This window comes from Procambarus clarkii, chromosome 25, assembly GCF_040958095.1.
Source record: "Procambarus clarkii isolate CNS0578487 chromosome 25, FALCON_Pclarkii_2.0, whole genome shotgun sequence".
NCBI lineage: Eukaryota > Metazoa > Arthropoda > Malacostraca > Decapoda > Cambaridae > Procambarus > Procambarus clarkii.
In genome coordinates this window covers 12560356-12577102 of record NC_091174.1, presented here as the reverse complement: position 1 = coordinate 12577102, position 16747 = coordinate 12560356, and the positions used below count along the sequence as shown (strand labels likewise).

Here is a 16747-nt window from a genome sequence, read left to right as displayed (position 1 = left end):
AAAGTATTTGGCCCATGAAGCGGGACCAAACAAGGCCTGATACGCGGCAGTACGGGAAGGAATCGAGCGAGTGCGGCCGGAGCGCGAACGGCGTTGAGAACCCCCAGAGAGAGAGGGGTTAAAAGGCGCAGTAGTCACAACGAGAGACTTAGCCGCACCAGGGGATGAAGTGGTCACTACTGGAGGCTGGAGGCTCGACCCAACCACAGAGGAGGGAGGGGAGCTGGGGGAAGAAGTCAGGACGGTCAAAGGAGGAGCAAGGTCGGGGCCGAATGCAGCAGGAGCTACAGAGCCTGGTCTTCCAATACAAGCCGACTCGGGGGCTTGGTCGCCCACCCCACGAGCCTGAGAGGGTACAACGGAAACATTTATCGACATAGAGACGAAGAGAAAAAATCATCCACGAATGTGCCCCCATACCCACCATGGAGCCACAATTAGAGGCAGAACACCCAACAGGAAGCTATCGCCGATCATGCCGGGGCCTCCTAGGGGTGCGTCGTGAGTATACGCCCCACAAACGCCACCTTAAGAACCGTCAGTCCGTCGAGATCGGGTTCAGCGACGAAAGGGGGATTGACAATAAAAGGTTCCCCTCGCTCGAGACGTCGGGTACAACAGTTCTACGGGTGCAAGAGTATGCCTCCTCAAACACCCGGGCGTCAAAATAGAAGAAGTCCAAAGAAAGATCCAAAACAAGCAAAAGGTCGGCAGGAAACGACAAGCAGATAGGAGAAGAGGGGGGAGAAAAACGAAACAGAAGGAAAAGGTGCTCAGCACAATTGGAGAGGACGGCAGTAGGAGAACAAGGCTAGAAAAGGACAGAGGACTGCCCCAAGGAGCATCACACTCCGGCAGCCGCCCACTAAGGCCCCCTCACGGCATCAACGAGCTGAGCGGCGAGGGGGGTACATTCTTGTAAAGCCGCTAACACTAAATTAATAATTTTGGGGTTCAGTTCCTGGTCCCATTATGTGGCTAACGTTTCCACTATCGCCCACAGGATGGGTGTGTGGTGCATGAAGACTACGCTAACGCTACATAAAGATCCATTAGTGTGTAGATATTGAAATACTTCTCCATGGTATTGTCACCGACAGTGAGCTACTCATACTGGAAGTATTGATGCTCATGAGTTATGGGGGTGATGCTCATGAGTTATGGGGGGAAAGAAAGTCAAAATACATTTTTGTTATAGTAACAGCATTTTTTTTTATTCATGTAGGCTAAATTACTAATGGAACAATTATCGACTTTGACAAGAATATAATATGCATGAAATCCATTTCAGTGATGTATACTAATTTAAATAAACATTATTTAATGTATTTCACCCTTTTAAACAACAAGTTTTAAACAAAACAGATTGCTTTAAAACAAAAACAAGTGGCTAAAATAACAAGACATAACTAAACAAAGACCTAGATACATTACTGAATAAATACAATACTCATAAGTATGGTCGTGAGTAACACCTGCATATTGAAACTTTCAATTTATACACACTTCACATGTTCAAATCCATTCATTTCCCGAGATCTGTGGAAATGCTTTTAATTCACTTCAAACACAAAGGAATACCGGGTGTATCAATAAATCTTACGTAATATTGTTATGTGTAGGAAAACATAGGTAAAAGCCTTGCCCTATGGTTTCACTCAGGGTTCTAATGAGTATATATATATATATATATATATATAGGGCCTCGAGTGATCAAAACAAGAGTTAATGAAAATTAAGTAGCGGGCGCCTCAATACTGCTATCTTCCTTGACTTCCTCCGCCTCAACCTTACCACTCTCATCATTTTTTATGTCTTCACTCTTTGACCTGACACCATTAGAGTTATTGTTAAGAAGATAAGGATTGATGTAATTAAAAACATTACTCATGGCTGGGTTTAGATAGTTAGTCCACATGGGTGTATCAAATGCAGCATTTGTCTTTTCTCCACCCCAGAGAGACATCATCATGTAGTAGTTAAGCATAGCAGGCGACATGGGAGGCGTCAGCGAGGAGTTTAGTGGCACACCCATTGGAGTAGTTGGGCAAGTAGGTTGGGCGACTACCGAATGCTGGTTGTTTCTGACCTGTTGCAGCCCCCACATGGAGAAGGGCGTCGGTGAAGTGGCCGGCACTCCTGAACGCTGAGAGCCCGTATGCCGACGGAGAGGTACCTGGGCCCCGGCCAGGTGAACTGGCACACTGGTCACTGAACTAGGTGGAATGCCAGCAAAGCGGTGAGCTCTGGAGTGATTGACGAGCGGATCCAGAGATTGGAATGCTGTGTCACACAACGCACAAGCGTATGAAACCTCTGTGTGTAAGGCCATATGACAGTCTAGGTTGAGACTGTAGGTAAACTGGGTATGACACACACCACAACGGAATAATTGCCGTCCACTCTCGTCTTCCTGAGGGCAAGAATTATCATTATTATTAGAAGGGCCCAAGTGCAATGCTCTCTGGTCGTAAAGGGCGTCACGGCCGTGCAGCTCCAGCAGGTGCAGCTCTAGGTACATGACGCCAATGAAGGAGCCGCCACACAGCCCACACTCGCAGTAGTCGTCGACATCACGAGTGTGACCCTCTCGATGCAGCTGTTGGTGAGCGTCGCGGCCGTGAGTGGTGAGGAATACCAGAGTGCAATGGCTGCAAGGAGCACCATCACCACGATGTGCTGCCTGGTGGGCATTCCACCCGGTGCCAGTAACTGCTACTGCTCCGCAGTCAGAGCACACTGCACCGAACTCAATCCCAGACCCCGAGGGATTTTTACTAGGAAAATCGTCAAAGCCAATTCCCGAATTAATTCCAAGCTCTGGGCGTATTTTACGTGGGCTTTGTCCGTCCTTTTCACTGCAGCTACGTGATCTCTTGCTTTTCCCACGCACACTTTGTCGATCTTCCCCGTCCACCGACACTGGTGTTCTGACTGCTGCAGTCTGACTACGGGTCACCATCCTGGATGGAGGAGGGGGAGTTCTGCGATCCTGCCCTCGACCCGCTATCTTGCTCTCACTCTTCCCAGAGTCTGAACCATTGGGCGTACTGCTTGAGATGCTGTTCACCATGTTATTACCAATATTTTTCCTTACATTATTGACCTTGCTGGTGTCGGTGCTGGATATGGTGGCTACACTGCTGGAAATACTGCTTACACTGTTCGCCGTAGTGTTGACTATACTGCTGGATGTAATATTGGCAGTGGTGTTTGGGGTGTCGGTGACACCATTGTAGGCAGTGCCAGAGACGCTGTTGGCTGAGCTTGTTGCCAGAGTGAAGGACTTGAGACTGGGCAGGTCAGAGGCGCTAGAGGCGGAGGTTGTGGTGGTGGTGAGGGGGGTGGAAGGGGTAGTGGAGGAGGGATAAACACTGCTAATTTCATTCACACTCTCAATGAACGATGACACGGTAGACGAAGCTGTCTCATAGGTGGGAAGGACAAGCGCAGGTCTGGCCGAGTGCAGGGCAGGAGTTACCAGACTTCTGTATGGTGGGCATGGTCCTCTCGTCAGCCCACTACTATTTGCTGACTGTTGCTGCTGTGGTAGACGTAAACCATAATAAGCTAGCTGTCCTCTAGGCCCCAGCATAGCCTTCAGCTGTTGCTGCTGCTGCTCTTGCATTATCACTCAAGTTGTGCCCTCTTTGTGATTGCAGTCAATTGTAGGAGTGGTGGTCTTAGTCAAATGTAGCGGTGGGTAGCGGTGCGGCTCGCAGTCTAAGATGGTAACCAGTGGTGGTTATTGATTATAACATATGATGATTAAAGCAAGCTGTTCTGGAACCAGTTTGCTAAATCATTAGGGGTGCCAGCGGTCGTCATATCCAAGAGTTGAGAAAACGGGGCTGTATTCGCTGCCAGTGGAGGCAACGGGGGCTGTATTCGCTGCCAGTGGAGGCAAAGGGGGCTGTGTTTGATACCAGTGGAGGCAATGGGCCTGTATTCGCTGCAAGTGGAAGCAACGGACCTGTATTCGCCACCAGTGGAGGCAACGGGCCTGTATTCGCCACCAGTGGAGGCAACGGGCCTGTATTCGCCACCAGTGGAGGTCCGGCCCTGTATTCACTAGCAGTGGAGGCTACAGTAGACATCAGTTTCACATGGTAGATTCAGTCGCTGTACACATTCCCACAACTGACAAATTTAGAAAAAAATATACATATAAGTGTGATGTACAGCACAAAAACCAAAAATTATACTTGTTACTCCAAACGAACCAGCTAATCAAGGATAATTTTCAATAATCAATAATATAAAAATAATTGCTATAATAGTGCTACCTCATTATGTGATATAATTGGAACCAATATAACACTGGTTAGTGTGTCAGACTCTCTTGAGGAGTGTACTTCAATGATCTACTACACCTCATCCCAGGAACTTAGGAGTATGTTGATGACTGGACTTTAACCTTTACCTATATAACAGAGGAAAGTACTGTGTAGAACATTAATCCCTCTTGTAAAAATAACTACCTGGGGTAGGTGATAGCAGGCTTCATTTACGACTAACAAATACGATGGTAATTATATAAGTAATTGTCAAAAGGAAGGCTCCAAGCCGGGAAAACTATATACCACCGACTGTGTCGTGGGATATTCAAAAGGCATTAAATATCAGTCATGATGCTAATATTAGAACAAAGGGACACAAAGCGAGCGATATCAAAGGTATCAGATGCCCCAAGGATTCTGTCAAGGAAACTACCCAGAAGGGACATTAAGAAAGGGAGACTTACAACCTTCCTGAAAATCGAGACATCTACAAAGGTGGTGCATGACTTAGTACAATAGGGGGAGGGTGAGGTACGCACGTGTGGACTATATATAACCTAGCCAGGGCCGGTTCCCACCATCTATTGCGGTGGTAGGAAGACCAAGAGAATATGTCAACTTTAAGAGTGGAGTTTGTTACCTGTAATGCCAGACTACTGACACTGCCAACAATTGTGATCGGACTGGATAGAAACCCGAATAAGACATTCCTTTTTTTTCGTAAGTGGGACGGGTGGCAAATGGCTTCCTTAGCAACAGTGTCTGCAAGTTCATTTGAGATAACAATACAGCTGAGAGCCCTGCGAAATACGACTGTCGGCTATAGATACATAGCCAATATTGATTTCAACCGCCAGAGGATTGGTGTTACATAGTTATCCCGGTATGGTGCGTGCTTCTGATAATTACTTACCGCCAGAGGATGTACAGGGTTAAGACTCCAGAACCATGAGGGCACTGCCAGAGTCAACCACAAAAACAATGGAACATTGACGTTGGAAAACAGCTGACGAAGAGTATACAAAAGTTCCACCGTGAAGATGCTAGTCTCCAGGGGTGGGTGATCAACACCGTCGGCAGACTTAGACCCATCTGTGAATAAAGCAATGGAGAGTGAGAGGAAAAATGTTCAAGAAAGAAGTTTCGTGACAGTAGGAGTTACAAGCCTTCAATCATGCGAGTCAGTGCCTTGCATAATTTCACAAGCAGGACCCTCCATGGGGTCAAAGTCATCACCCAGCAAAAGTCTGCGATGAGAACTATAACAAACTATCTTCAAACAACACACAGCCCCCTCAGTTTAAATCCCTAAACATACTAAACACACACTCTTGTGCTATTTATGTGTACAAAACCTTGTTCTTAAATGTTTATCCTCCGTGTATACACAGGATAAATGTTTACACACACACACCTTCAAGAACAAGAGGTCATAGATTAATTAGACTAATTAAACAAAGGTGCCGAAGAAATATAAGAAAATTCACTTTCGCAAACAGTGGTAGACGGTTGGAACAAGTGAGATGAGAAGGTGGTGGAGGCCAAAACCATCAGTAGTTTCAAAGCGTTATATGATAGTGTGTTGGGTAGACGGGACACCACGAGCGTAGCTCTCATCCTGTAACTACACTTAGGTAAGAGTTCTTACATTCTTGTAAAGCCACTAGCATACATAGCGTTTCGGGCAGGTCCTTAATCCTAATTTTTCCCTGGAAAACAATACGTCAAATCGTTTAACAACCAGGGACCCATTCATTGTTGGGTGAACAGTTAACGATTGGCACCCGGTCAATCCTCCCCGGCCAGGATACGAACCCAGGCCAAAACACTCGCGAAGCACCGGGCGAGTGCTTTACCAATACGCCACGGGGACTGCTAAATAAATATCTAAATCTAAATAATGTTGTAAATAACGAATTAAAGAAAGTCCACTCGTTGATGTCAACCAATAAACTCACACTAATCATAAAAAAGACCTATTACATTTTATTTTGAAGCAAATTAACAAATGCAATTCAGATAGATAATGTTAACATCAGCAATAACAATGATAGAAAGTTCCTTGGCCTAGACATGGACAAGATACTCAACTACAGCCCCCACATGCAACACAATCCAAATAGCCTCAAAAAACGGATGGTATACTTTCTAAAATCAGATGTTCCAAACTCTGCTCTCCTCTCACTATACTACGTGATAATCTATCCCTATCTTGCATATGGTATCTGTGCATGGTGTTTAACCACTGCAAACTACCCTAAGCTATCATCACTCGGCAAAAATCTGCTATCAGAACAATAACAAACTGTTTTCAGACAACACAGCCCCACTCCTGTTTAAATCCCTAAATATGCTGAACAATCTCACTCTACACATTCTCTTGTGCCATTTACATGTACAAAACCTTGTTCTTAAATGCAAATCCTGATCTGAAACTCCTTGACAGATGTAATAGAACCCATAATCACCATACCAGAAATAAATCTCTCTTATATCCCCCAGAGTCAAACTAAATCTGTGTAAACACACTATGCAAATAAAGTGATCTAATCTATGGAACACTAATGAGTTGAAAAGCTGTCCAACCTACGCCTTATTCAAAAGTAAAACCAAAAAGTACCTAATTTTAGCCTCATAGTTTCCTTACCAGTTTCCTTACCAGTTTCCTACCTAGTGCTTTAAACTCGCACCGGTGCTACCCACTTCCTCAATATGTACCTATGCCATATAACTACTTCCTTGTAATCACTGCTTTCATATGTTATGGTTGTTATACTGAACGCACATTTTACTACAATATACCTAGAAATAATCCTCAAATTATGCTACAATGTACCTGTTGATAATCCTCAAATTTTACTATAATGTACCTACTAATCATCAAATTTTCTTACAATGTAACTTTTAACATTTTTCAATTTTGCTAGAAATGACCTACTTAAAATTATCTTAGATTAAGAACCAGCCCGAAACGCTTTTTTGCAAACTTATGGCGGCTTCTGCCGCCATAAGTTTAGGTGTAGAACAGTGTGCAAAGGTCATGGCTGATGTGACGTTCACTAATGGATCTGATAACCTTTCATCCCACTCCCAGCAATGTTAGAGAAGCCCATAGTTTACTCAGTCAGACATGTATGAATGAAACTGCATTCTGATTGGTGCTCTATGGAGGCTCCCAACATAAGTGATGAGGCATGAATTCAGCCTCTTTGAGCGCCATCTTATCATCCTCAGCATAGCTACACAGGCATCATCACATGTGCTCTGTTGAGCTCCCGAGCACCGTCACCCTTGACGGCTACATTTGCTAACTCCAGACTCGCCCTGAGAGAGAGAACTCGCAATGGGAGAGATTGCTCCAATTCATTGACAGCTAACAAGTGCACATGAATGTGTGGTGTGGATGTTAAGTAAGTACGCTATTTACGTAAGCATTATTAACTCATTCCATGGTGTCAAGTGCAGCCTAGTGAGCTTGGTGTATGTCCCTGACTGTTTGGTGCGACCATTCAGAGCAAGACATCCTATAGAGTGCCATTTCTTGACCGGGTGTGTGTTTTTGAATGTATTTACAAAACATGTCAGTTTTATATGCATGCATTAATTTCCAGAGGATCCTTTAGAGCTTCAAACTGTCCCTATGCACACGGCAGTGGTGTTCAGACAGCCATTTTGCTTGAGCTGTTCATATTAACAGTGTTAAGTTAGGTTCCATTACATCATGTGTATTGTCGGCAAGAGGCAAATCTATACTATGCATAGATTTACCTATGTCATCTCAAAGTAAAAACAATTATCCCCAATTTCCATGTGTGTGTATACACATTTCCTTGCGTGTTCTTATTTAGCGAATAAATTCCTATGTCAAGCACATGGTGTTTCTGGAAATCCTTTCTCCCTCGTATTGCAAAACTTTGCCCTGATGTGATGAAATTGGTGCCACAAACTGATGATCCTCCGCCTATACTAGCCTGTCAAATCTGATGAACCGAAATATGATTTCCCTGCATCGCCAGGTCGAGATCAGGAAGATGATCTTGCCAGATCTCGATATAGGCAAGATCAGGAGCTTGCCTATATCTGGCAAGATCTCAAGATCTTGAGCCAGTTGCTCTAGGCATTTTACATTTTTTATAACCGTTTTGAGCAGTTGATATTCCTGCCCAGCTCAACTGCACACTTCAGCGGTCCAAGCTTAATGTAATCTCGGGGCAGGAGGTACTAAACTCTAGCTCAGTGTCACTGGCAAGTATTCCATGTTAAGTGCTGGAGGGAGTACTCAAGTTGAGAATAGTAGGGCAACTGAAGAGGATAAACTAACAAAACGATAGCATAGATTTAGAATGGTAGAATCGTGCCTGATGAACTTGATCGAGTTCTGTCTGTCATAGATAGAAGGCAACTACAGGAATAGGAGAGATATATATTTTGGAATAGATATAATTCCAACACTAACACAGCATATGGGACGCTGGTGAATATTAGAACGTCAGTTAGAAACCTAAATCACGATACTTTCAAGGCAATTTACACAGCTTTTGTTAGATCAATACAGTTTCGGACTATGTAGTACAAACCTGAACTCATACCCCATGAAGCATAAAACTTGAATTGAAAAGTGCAGAGGTTTGCAACAAGATTAGTGCCAGAACTAAGAGGGTTAATCTGTGATGATAGGTTGAGTTGATCTCAACCTTTGAGGACAGGATAAACAAAGAGGGATATGGTTACAACATACAAGATACTAGTGAGGGGTATAGACAAAGTAAACAAGGACAGCTAGGTTGAGAGAAAGTTGGACAAGAGCACACAAGTGGAAGCTCGAAACAGAAATAAGTTTCTAAGAAATGTAAGAAAATACCGTACTCCTCCCCAATTAACAAGTGGAATACTCTGAAAACATTTGTGGAACCCCCCTCCATCTACAACTTTAAGAACAGATTCCACAAAGAATTTGAACGTTGGAGTAGTTATACACAACAGGTACAACAAGGCTCGTGGAGGTAGGGGGGGGGGAGCATAAAGAGCTAGGCCTTGCTTCTTCGTAGTCACTGACAAGTAACCATTCACCTCAACACCTTCATTCATCACCCCTTCTACCACTTCCGCTCAGAGGACTCTGGTTCAACCATGACGACGAGCGGTCGTCCGGACTCCACCACCACCTGGGAGCCGCCGGACTACGTTCTGTTTCGCTGTTTTGGATTTGACACTGCCGTTTGGCACTCTTATTCAACGGTTCGGATTGTTACGACGCTTGGCGCACATATTGCCTTGGATGACAGGATTGTTTCTGGATTTTGTACGTTTTCTGACTGGTTCTCCCGGCGGGGTGACGGTGTCCGGCCCTCAGCCGTGGTGGGCGTCTGGCTTCTGTTCTGCCGGATGTGTAACACCATAAGGGTGTTTTATTGAATATTTCACATAAAACATCAGTCAGCCAGACAAGATATTTGAATGCACCAAATTGTCTGACCTTCGCAATTAAAAAGTCACACCTCTAGAGTGTTAATTACAACAGGTAAGACTGGGTGAAGTGACCTTACCCTCTGCTAAGCCGATAATTGAAGACGGCTTGCTGGGTTGTGCCCATCAAACAAGCCGCTGTTTAAGGTGTGGTAGGTAGAAAGCCTGAGGCTACTTACTTTGTAGGTGGAGCTTAACTCCCGGTTCCCCCATAAATACCCAGGGAACTGTACATTCGAAATCAGACACAGACGGGAAAGACACACAAGATTGAGCAGCAGCAGCGAGAGTTAGATCGCTTGTCAAGAGGTCCCAGCGGCCAGACTGACCTCCTCAGGCCAGGTAGGGGACTGTGTCAACTACAGCCTCCCCCCCCCCCTCCTCTCTATCCAACTTAGGCTCAGAGACTTGGCGTGTGAACTGTCAAGGTAACAAATTTTGTGTTTCCAACTTAAGGTGTTGTGTGGTTTTCAGGGGCAGTCAGCCGTAGTGTCCTCAAATTCTTGTGTGGTGACAAACATTTATGTATTCATGTTGACATTTAAATTTACCCGATTAACTTGTGCTATTCAGATGAATGAAGATCTAATAAATATATATTTTATTAACTTGTTGGTAAAGTCGACTTTAATTTTGTTTCCTAGATCTTTATCAGTTGAGGCTAGAGTAGACAGCCCGCTGAGAGTACAGGTTTTAAGATTTTGCATGTACCAGTACATGATTCCAGTTGATACATGCTAACATTTGATACCAGCTTAAAGTACAGACAAGTTCCATTCCGTGTCTTGTATGTACTGAACTTGAATGGATGGTGGCAGCAACGTTCATTCTTTAACCTTCTTTCTACCTTTTCTTCTACTATACTAATTTAGCAAACACTTTTGCTTTCAACTCTTCTAATTTCCTCCTTGATCTCAGTCTCGCCCTCTTATCCTAACTTTCCATTTCCCCTGACCATGATCCTCACACCTCCCTTCCACCCATTTCTTTCCTTTTAATTTATCATTTTCTTTTGTTCATTGATTTTCCGATACGTTATATAGGGCACTGGACGACTTTTTGCGTTTTAGTTAGGGGCCAAGTTTTTGGTTTTGCTACCCAGTGTTCTCTGTGTGGGGCGGGGCCGGAGCTCGTCACCCTGAGGGACTCTTGGGGTCCCCCAATCATCTGCCCGTCTGTGCGTTTATTTGCCGCGAGGCTTATTAGTTTCCAGTGATAAGCGTCATTTGTTTCGCCACAAGGCTTTACGATTAACCCTTTACAGGTACGCTGGGGTACATCCAATCCTACGATCGTCGTTGCCTCTAAATTGACAACACAACTTCTGCTCATCACCTTCACTAACACCACCTTATGGGGTCTATCCCCGGCGGAGGCGGAAACAAATGGGCAGAGTTTCTTTCACTCTGATGTTCACCCAGCAATAAATAGATACCTGGGAGTTAGACAGCTGCTACGAGCTGCTTCTTAGGGATGTGTGTGTGTGTGTGTGTGTGAAAATTAGGATTAAGGGCCTGCCCGAAACGCTATGCGTGCTAGTGACTACAAGAATGTAAGAACTCGTATTAAAAAAAATAATAAATTTAAACACACCCCCTCCCACGACATCCATTCACCTCCATCCATCACCACTTTAGCACTAATTATTGTCATGAAGTACCGCTCCTAAACCAGAACTACACCCCGAGAACGTCCAGTCAGAGCAGCACTCCGGCCACCAACTATTAGTTTAGCCATGATTACAGAGACTTCATAATGATCGCTACTTAATATTGATAATCTAAACAGCTAATGTATTACTAACATGCTTCTTTTTCTGGTAACAGTATCTCAAGCGACCTCTATACTGAATACACCCACCTTTAAACACCAAGAGCTGAAGCTCACAACCCTGGAAAACAGAAGAGTAAGGGGAGACATGATAACCACCTACAAAATTCTCAGGGGGATTGACAGGGTGGACAAAGACAAACTCTTTAGCGCGGGTGGAGCACGAACAAGGGGACACAGGTGGAAACTTAGTACCCAGATGAGCCACAGAGACGTTAGAAAGAATCTTTTCAGTGTCAGGGTAGTTAACAAATGGAATGCATTAAGTAGTGTTGTGGTGGAGGCTGACTCCATACACAGTTTCAAATGTAGATATGATAGAGCCCAATAGGCTCGGGAATCTGTACACCAGTTGATTGACAGTTGAGAGGCGGGACAAAAGAGCCAGAGCTCAACCCCAGCAAACACAACTAGGTAAGTACCATAAAATATGAGAGAACAACCTAAGTTATAAGACAGCCCAACCTGCCGTGCACCTTGTCACTGAACACAAGGAGATATTTCTCATTTCATGTATTAAGGATATGCTGACACTAACCTGTCCAAGACGCATTGCTCCACAACTACAGCAGCTGCTTGTTGACCACTAATGAAATACCTAATACACGGGCGTAATATTCGTTCATTCATGACAGTATATGCAATTGACGATTTAAAAAACATAATTAATGATACCTTTTTGTCGATTTATCCTCATTCCTTGAAGAAAACAAAAGTTTTTAAGAGTGTGTTTAATAACGTCCAACCTCCTCAAAATCCAGCAGCATACTGAACGAAAATCGGATTCGAAACTTGTTTGAATCAATTAAAGGTTTAGACTGTGGCCCAAATTTCCAATCGAGTGAACCAATATCTTAGTGGAACAATATCCAATAGTATCATAAATTTAGCGTTGAATTAATATTATTCTTGGATATAGGCCTACTGGGACGAGATATATATATGGACTTCTTTGGCCTCCATGGACGCTAAACTAAGCATTCCATCCTCAAAACATTAGCCAAATTCTCACCAAGCCAGCAGGTACCACTAGATGCCATGCTTATGAATGAAAAATAGTTTTCATGTGACTCACAACTTATTGAGACATAATTTTTAAGTGCTATAAATATACCGTTACTAAATACTGCTGTTTATAAATTTCATAAATAATTTTATGCATTTTTTCTAAATCTCATCTATAATTTTAAATTTAGTAACTATGTATGGACTAGTAGTATTAAGATAATGTCTCTTTTATGATTGTAAATTATTCCAAAATCTTTCCACAATTCATATGTTATCATTTATCATTAATAAGTGTTACCCAAACACGTTCTCTTTCTCCTATTCTTGTTTACATTATGCTCTCCTTAAAAGCTGTATATCATTTGCTAAATTTTTTCAATTGTGTTTATATTTGTTTACTTATTGTTTAATATTACGTGTCGACCTCATTAAAATTTTATGCAACTTTACTAAATTATTTAAAGTTATGCTCGAAACGCTTTGGGTATTAGTGGCCTTATTAAATATATACATACTTTCCAAGAATTGTTAAACTTAGGTATATTATTCTTTTGTATATTTTTTAATACAATTATTATTATTATTATTATTATTATTTTATGCTAACTTTTCTCAACAAATGCTTCGTTCACTTCTTATGTTCAAAGCACATCTCACTAAATGCTTCACCCATATTGCATATGTTTTCGTCCAAACAAGTCACGTAAATACAGAAAACACAACAAATTGTCCTCCAAACCAAAACGCCTAATGTATATCCTAGGCTTAATTATACATACAGCTTTAATATGCAATATTAATTTATATTTGAGAAAATACTGTTATTCATTAGACAGTAAATACAAATTACAAATTGCACCCTGCCGTCTGGCTAAGAAGAGACTAAAAGCTCCTAAAATTTGAACTGGCTACGTCATCGTTAATCTTTAAAAGAAGCCTAATATAAGCCAATCTAACCTAACCTAGTCCAACCTAACATATCCTATCCTAGCTTTGCCTAACCTAATCTAACGAAAATAATAAATACAAGTTTTTGTTTTATATATTGTATACACAAGGTGTGTGACGTCACTATGACGTCAGAATTTTAATTTTGGAGCACGTTTTAAATTCTATCCGGCATAAATATTCATCGGTCATCGATATCATCAAAATGTATTATTTTGTTATTAGCAAACTTAGGTATACACAACAATTAAAGTGCTGCTACCCTATTCTGTATGAAGGATTAGTGAGTGGAGATTAGAAACTAGCTAAGAGTTCATATAATATCCCCATTTCATTATAATCATCATGATCAATCATCATCGTAATCATTAGTATCGTTATTGTCAATCAATCAGCATCATTTATCATCCGTACCTTTGTATACACAACGAAATCACATTAACGTGATACATATCTACGAAGGGAAGGGAACTACCAGGAGAAAGCGCTAAGCCATTATAACTATAGCACTGAGAAGGGATCGGGATAACGATTTGAGATGGGACGGGGGAAAGGAATGGTGCCCAACCACTTCGACGGTCGGGGATTGAACACCGACCTGCATGAAGGGAGACCATCGCTCTACCGTCCACCTCAAGTGGTTAGGCGTTTATATATATATATATCAACGACAAAATAAAACTAATTTTATCATTGCTATGTATATCCCATTAGGGAAATTTCTTTGTGTATCTGAAGCTGGAGTGTACAGTTGATGAACTACTTTACCCAGTAATAATATCATCATGATCATTATATTAATTGATAACCATCATAATCATATAGTCACTGTCACAATTATCACCATCACTGTCTCCATCATAAATACTGTCACCATCATCTTCATCATCGCGATCACCCCCTTCCCCATCAAGTCACTACTACCACCATCATCACTGTACTATCACCGTCATCACTGTAACTACCACCATCACTATTGTCATCACTCCCGTCACCACCGTAACTATCTCCATTATTACGGTACCTCCACCACTGTCACTACCACCATCATTGTAATCATCACTACAATCACTGTAACTACCTCCATTATCACCATCATGTCACTAAGAACTTTCATAATCACTGTTACCACCAACATTATCACTATCTACCACCAACAGCATCACTATCATCATTTTCACTGTCACCATTATATAGACTACGTTGTAAATGACCCAGATATGATGACTATATATATATCCATTACTGTGAACGAGCAAGATTCACAGCCCAAATGTGGTCCAACATTACAAGCTCTCAAAACCTTATATCCTTCAACTTGATCACTATTCACCATCAGTTTAGGCTGACATGCTATCATAATAGTATATATTAGCCCTGCTAGCATATCAAATCTCTTTCGTAATATACATCTTGCTAGCTAGCTTCAAAATTAATAGAAGCTTCCATACTGAAATTATCTGTAGTGAATTTAAATGTCTATGATGATGTCTGTGACATCTTTTCGTTGGCACTTCAACCCGCACTAATTAAGGGTAGAGCAAGGCCTGGAGACGATGGTATAACATACAGTAGGTCTCTTACCAATATGCTGTACCTAACAGGCCTACAGCAAGGTGTCTTACCAGGCAGATGATATCTATATCATTGTAAACACAAGTAACAAGTTACAAGATCTCCTTAACGCTCTTGCAACTAGAAATATTGAATGTTGTCATGGTACCGCCCATACTAGCATACATCCTCAACTACATGAGAGTTTTTCTCGCTCTTACCCTTTTTCTACTCGTGTTATTGTTATGGTATTATCTATGACGAACCTAGGTAGGCTAAGAATGAATGCAATTTGATGTTACAGGAGGATTTCCTTTGGCATAAGGTCGAGTTGTGGAAAGACCCATGCAGGAACCGGGGCGTTTTTCTTTCTCTTCTTTCCCCACTCTCCTCCTGTTTCTCCCCTTACCCATATTTTCCTCCTTTCCCGTCTCTTCTTTCCTTCTCTCCTGGAATATGTCACATTATGATTTTTTTTATTAAAAAAATAAAGCAAATGTAACATTTAGTTACATTTGCATCTGTGCAGCAACCCTAGACTATAAGAAGGGAAGTATAGTGTGTCAAACAGCTAGCTACTTGATGCTAAAATCCCTATCACACAGGATGGTTAGTCATACAGAGGCATGTGCTAAGTAGTCTGCACTGGTAAACTTTGGGTGCATTATGAGGATATCATAGAACACAAGAGTGAATAAGGTAACAGTGATACTAGAAGTCCCCATCTCGCAGGATGGTTAGTCATACAGGGTCATATGTGAAATACTGTCAAGAAACTCTATGGAAAATGAAACCACAGTTTCAGATACCATAAGAGTCACGGAGTCGTAATAGGAGCCGATCCGTCAGTTCAAGAGAGACATAGTGGACGAACCCGACCCCACTCTAGCACTCTCCATACAAAGTTGCGTGAGGTTGCTCCCAAGTATCTGGCCTTCAACCCTTGCATAGAGAGACAAATAAACATACAAACAGATGTAACATGCATATTTTACGAGACTATTATTGCATCTTTCCTATGCTTCTGGGGAACTGGTTTAAAGGTCTGACGAGTATTACAATAACTAGCACAGAGTTTTTTACCACTTAACAGAGAGATATAAGTGGGAAAGGTAAATGGAGAGACTGTGGAGAATGCTATTGTTATTTACGAAGATTGTGGCCAGTCAGGTGTGCCAATATGTGTTACGCTTGACAAGAGGTGAGTTAGATTCTGACTCCACAGTCCTTTTCTTCATCAATCTGCTGCAAGGTAATGCTTTTCATTTAGCTGCTGTGATGTGCATTGTTATGTCCCAGATTCGAGGGCTTGCATTTTTCGACATTAATGAAAACTAATGAGGAAATTACAAGCACAAATGGTAAAATACTAAAAATAATAAAACAGTGGTTAAAACAAAAGATGCAAAGGGTCGTGCTATATGGAAATGAATCTGAATGAAGAAATGTGGAGAGAGGGATACGGCAAGGTTCCATCGTGGGGCAAACCCTTTTTGTCATGTACTCTACACCAACGCCATAGATTACAAACCATATTACAAACCATATCATAAAATTTGCAGATGACAATAAGATTTATGATAAAGTAAAAGGCGAAAACAATATTGAGGCCTTACACAGACATCTAGATGCACTCCACAAATGGTCAGACGACTGGAAGA

The 16747-nt window shown here is 42.1% G+C and overlaps 1 protein-coding gene across 2 annotated transcripts; it reads right to left on the bottom strand.

Annotated features, from left to right (window-relative positions):
* Positions 1 to 1182: 1182 nt before the first annotated feature.
* Positions 1183 to 12397, bottom strand: LOC123756492 (uncharacterized). Of its 2 annotated transcripts, XM_069331317.1 has the most exons (3): positions 12252 to 12390; positions 5194 to 5372; positions 1183 to 4140 (listed from the first exon to the last, which is right to left on the bottom strand). In XM_069331317.1, the coding sequence occupies exon 3, from the start codon at positions 3626 to 3628 to the stop codon at positions 1736 to 1738; it is 1893 nt and encodes a 630-aa protein (XP_069187418.1). In that variant the 5' UTR covers positions 3629 to 4140; positions 5194 to 5372; positions 12252 to 12390; the 3' UTR covers positions 1183 to 1735. The 2 variants fall into 2 exon arrangements, with proteins under 2 accessions (XP_069187418.1, XP_045595660.1); XM_045739704.2 differs by lacking the exon at positions 5194 to 5372 and having other exon boundaries at positions 12252 to 12397.
* Between the last annotated feature and the right edge of the window lie 4350 nt (positions 12398 to 16747).

Bases quoted from the DNA above. Each gene is read 5' to 3' on its own strand.
- LOC123756492 (XM_045739704.2), bottom strand. From the start codon at position 3,628: ATGCAAGAGCAGCAGCAGCAACAGCTGAAGGCTATGCTGGGGCCTAGA.